The sequence below is a fragment of the Xenia sp. Carnegie-2017 genome, unplaced genomic scaffold (genome assembly GCF_021976095.1).
Source record: "Xenia sp. Carnegie-2017 unplaced genomic scaffold, XeniaSp_v1 HiC_scaffold_24, whole genome shotgun sequence".
NCBI lineage: Eukaryota > Metazoa > Cnidaria > Anthozoa > Malacalcyonacea > Xeniidae > Xenia > Xenia sp. Carnegie-2017.
In genome coordinates, this window is record NW_025813487.1 from 10,382,542 (window position 1) to 10,384,380 (window position 1,839).

The 1,839-nt window shown below is 35.3% G+C and overlaps 1 protein-coding gene across 1 annotated transcript; it reads right to left on the reverse strand.

Annotated features, from left to right (window-relative positions):
• Positions 1 to 666: 666 nt before the first annotated feature.
• On the reverse strand, positions 667 to 1,281 carry LOC124452114 (P2X purinoceptor 7-like). The gene has a single exon (XM_047002704.1). The coding sequence runs from the start codon at positions 1,279 to 1,281 to the stop codon at positions 667 to 669; it is 615 nt and encodes a 204-aa protein (XP_046858660.1).
• Between the last annotated feature and the right edge of the window lie 558 nt (positions 1,282 to 1,839).

Here is a 1,839-nt window from a genome sequence, read left to right on the forward strand (position 1 = left end):
AATACATTACTGACGTCATTGGCTGGTATCAACTGAATGAGACAATATAAAATAATAGTATTTTATAAAATATAGCACATTTGTTCACTGGAATTTTAAAACGAAAACAACAGTCGGCGGTTGTTAAGATTAACAAAAGTTGTGTAGTATATCACGCTTATATACTTTTCCAATATTTAGTCGTTATAAGACGTAGAAACGTTTATTTTAGCAGATGTTACAACTAGGCTTTCGCCCTTACAAGTGTAAGCCCAGACAACAATAAGCGTGTTTTGTATACTGAACATTTCGTGCAATAGAAATATTTCCTTTTCCCATATTAGAAACCTGTGACCAACAAAGAGTTATAAGTTTAATTTATTATTTATATATATGAGTCTGCGAGATTATGTAGTTCTATATAGGTGATAAGCTATAATAATGGTATGTTTTGTTCTTGACTATACAGTTTCGTTTATCCGTAATGTTTTACGAGCGTGTTTGCGTGCACAATGTACAAGTACACTTTTCTATTAACTTTATAACTTATGAATGAATACAAGTTTTGGGTGGATCACTCATGCATTTTGCTTTTGCGCAGTTCGTGACAATCCTTTGACAATGATATAGCATCGCAACTGCTGATCATAACAAAGAACATCAAAGAGCGTCTGTCTAAGACTAAATTTACGGTCTTTCCTGATAACATGCGTATTTAAAATGTGTATAAAGTCCGTCTGGTGACGCGAAGCGTTTTCGTATGCTAGCATAAGCACAAGCAGGAAATGGTCTTCGATGTTTATTCCCTAAAATTTGAAAAATCCCCCTAGAACATCTTTCATGTGCGACTAATCGATACAGCTTGTGTATTCTCTCCAGATCCTCATCATAAAGGGGCCAGTTTTCGTCAAGATACCGACACACGTCTATCTTTAACACACTTTCTGACAGCATATTGTCCCTAAATTCTTGGTGTGTTGTCAAGCAATACTCTTCTTGAGTTTCTGTTTGGCCTAGCAAAGCCTCATACTCATCGTATTCAAGTGCTTTTTCGTGGCAACAAAGACACTCGATTGCCTTTTTCGACAAAGTACAATGTCCACACTTACACCAATTAAGAGTTTGAAGGCGCCAAGCATTTGCTCTCTCAAATTCAGCATCTATTTCATCCTCTGACGAAGACAAGTCGCTCTGCTCACTCTCCTGTTTGGAACCGCTTTCTTCACTTGTTTCGGCCTTCACTTCAGGTTTATACTGATAGGGCAGAACCTCACTCCGTTGATTTTCGTGTATGTCATCCATTACAGCAAAAAACCCCATAAAATATGCTTTAAATGTATTGTAACACCGTCAATCACAAAGTAAATTGTATTGTTGTTTTTACTGCTCACCAGCCAATGATGTCACTACCGCTCGAGATAATTTTATCAAAATTTTATCCAAGATGGCGAAATTTATTAAACTTTTGCTGTTAATATCTCAGCAACGAAATATTTTTGAAAATTTTTTTTGCTATTTTAGTTGTTAGACAGCACAAAGGTTCAAATATGTGCCATAAAAATTTTCGTTGCCAATGTCCTTTAACTCATATATCAATTTAAGGACAAGTCAGGTTTGGTAAGTGTTTTCCCTGATATGGCAGTTTCCTTTTGCATTTATCCTAATGGTTTTAAATAATGGAGACAAGCGATTATTTTCAGTTGTGAAAATAGTCAGAATGTGGAGCTGCTATGAGCAAAGAAATGCAACATTCCCTATGCATTTTTGTTAATTACTCAGCGATTTATCACCAAAAATATATCGAATACAAAAGAAATAATAAGCTATAAGAAGTTACGACCACATGTTCTCAAGTTCAGT

What these genes read in the sequence shown, in the direction of transcription:
- LOC124452114 (XM_047002704.1), bottom strand. Translation starts at nt 1,281, where the DNA reads ATGGATGACATACACGAAAATCAACGGAGTGAGGTTCTGCCCTATCAG.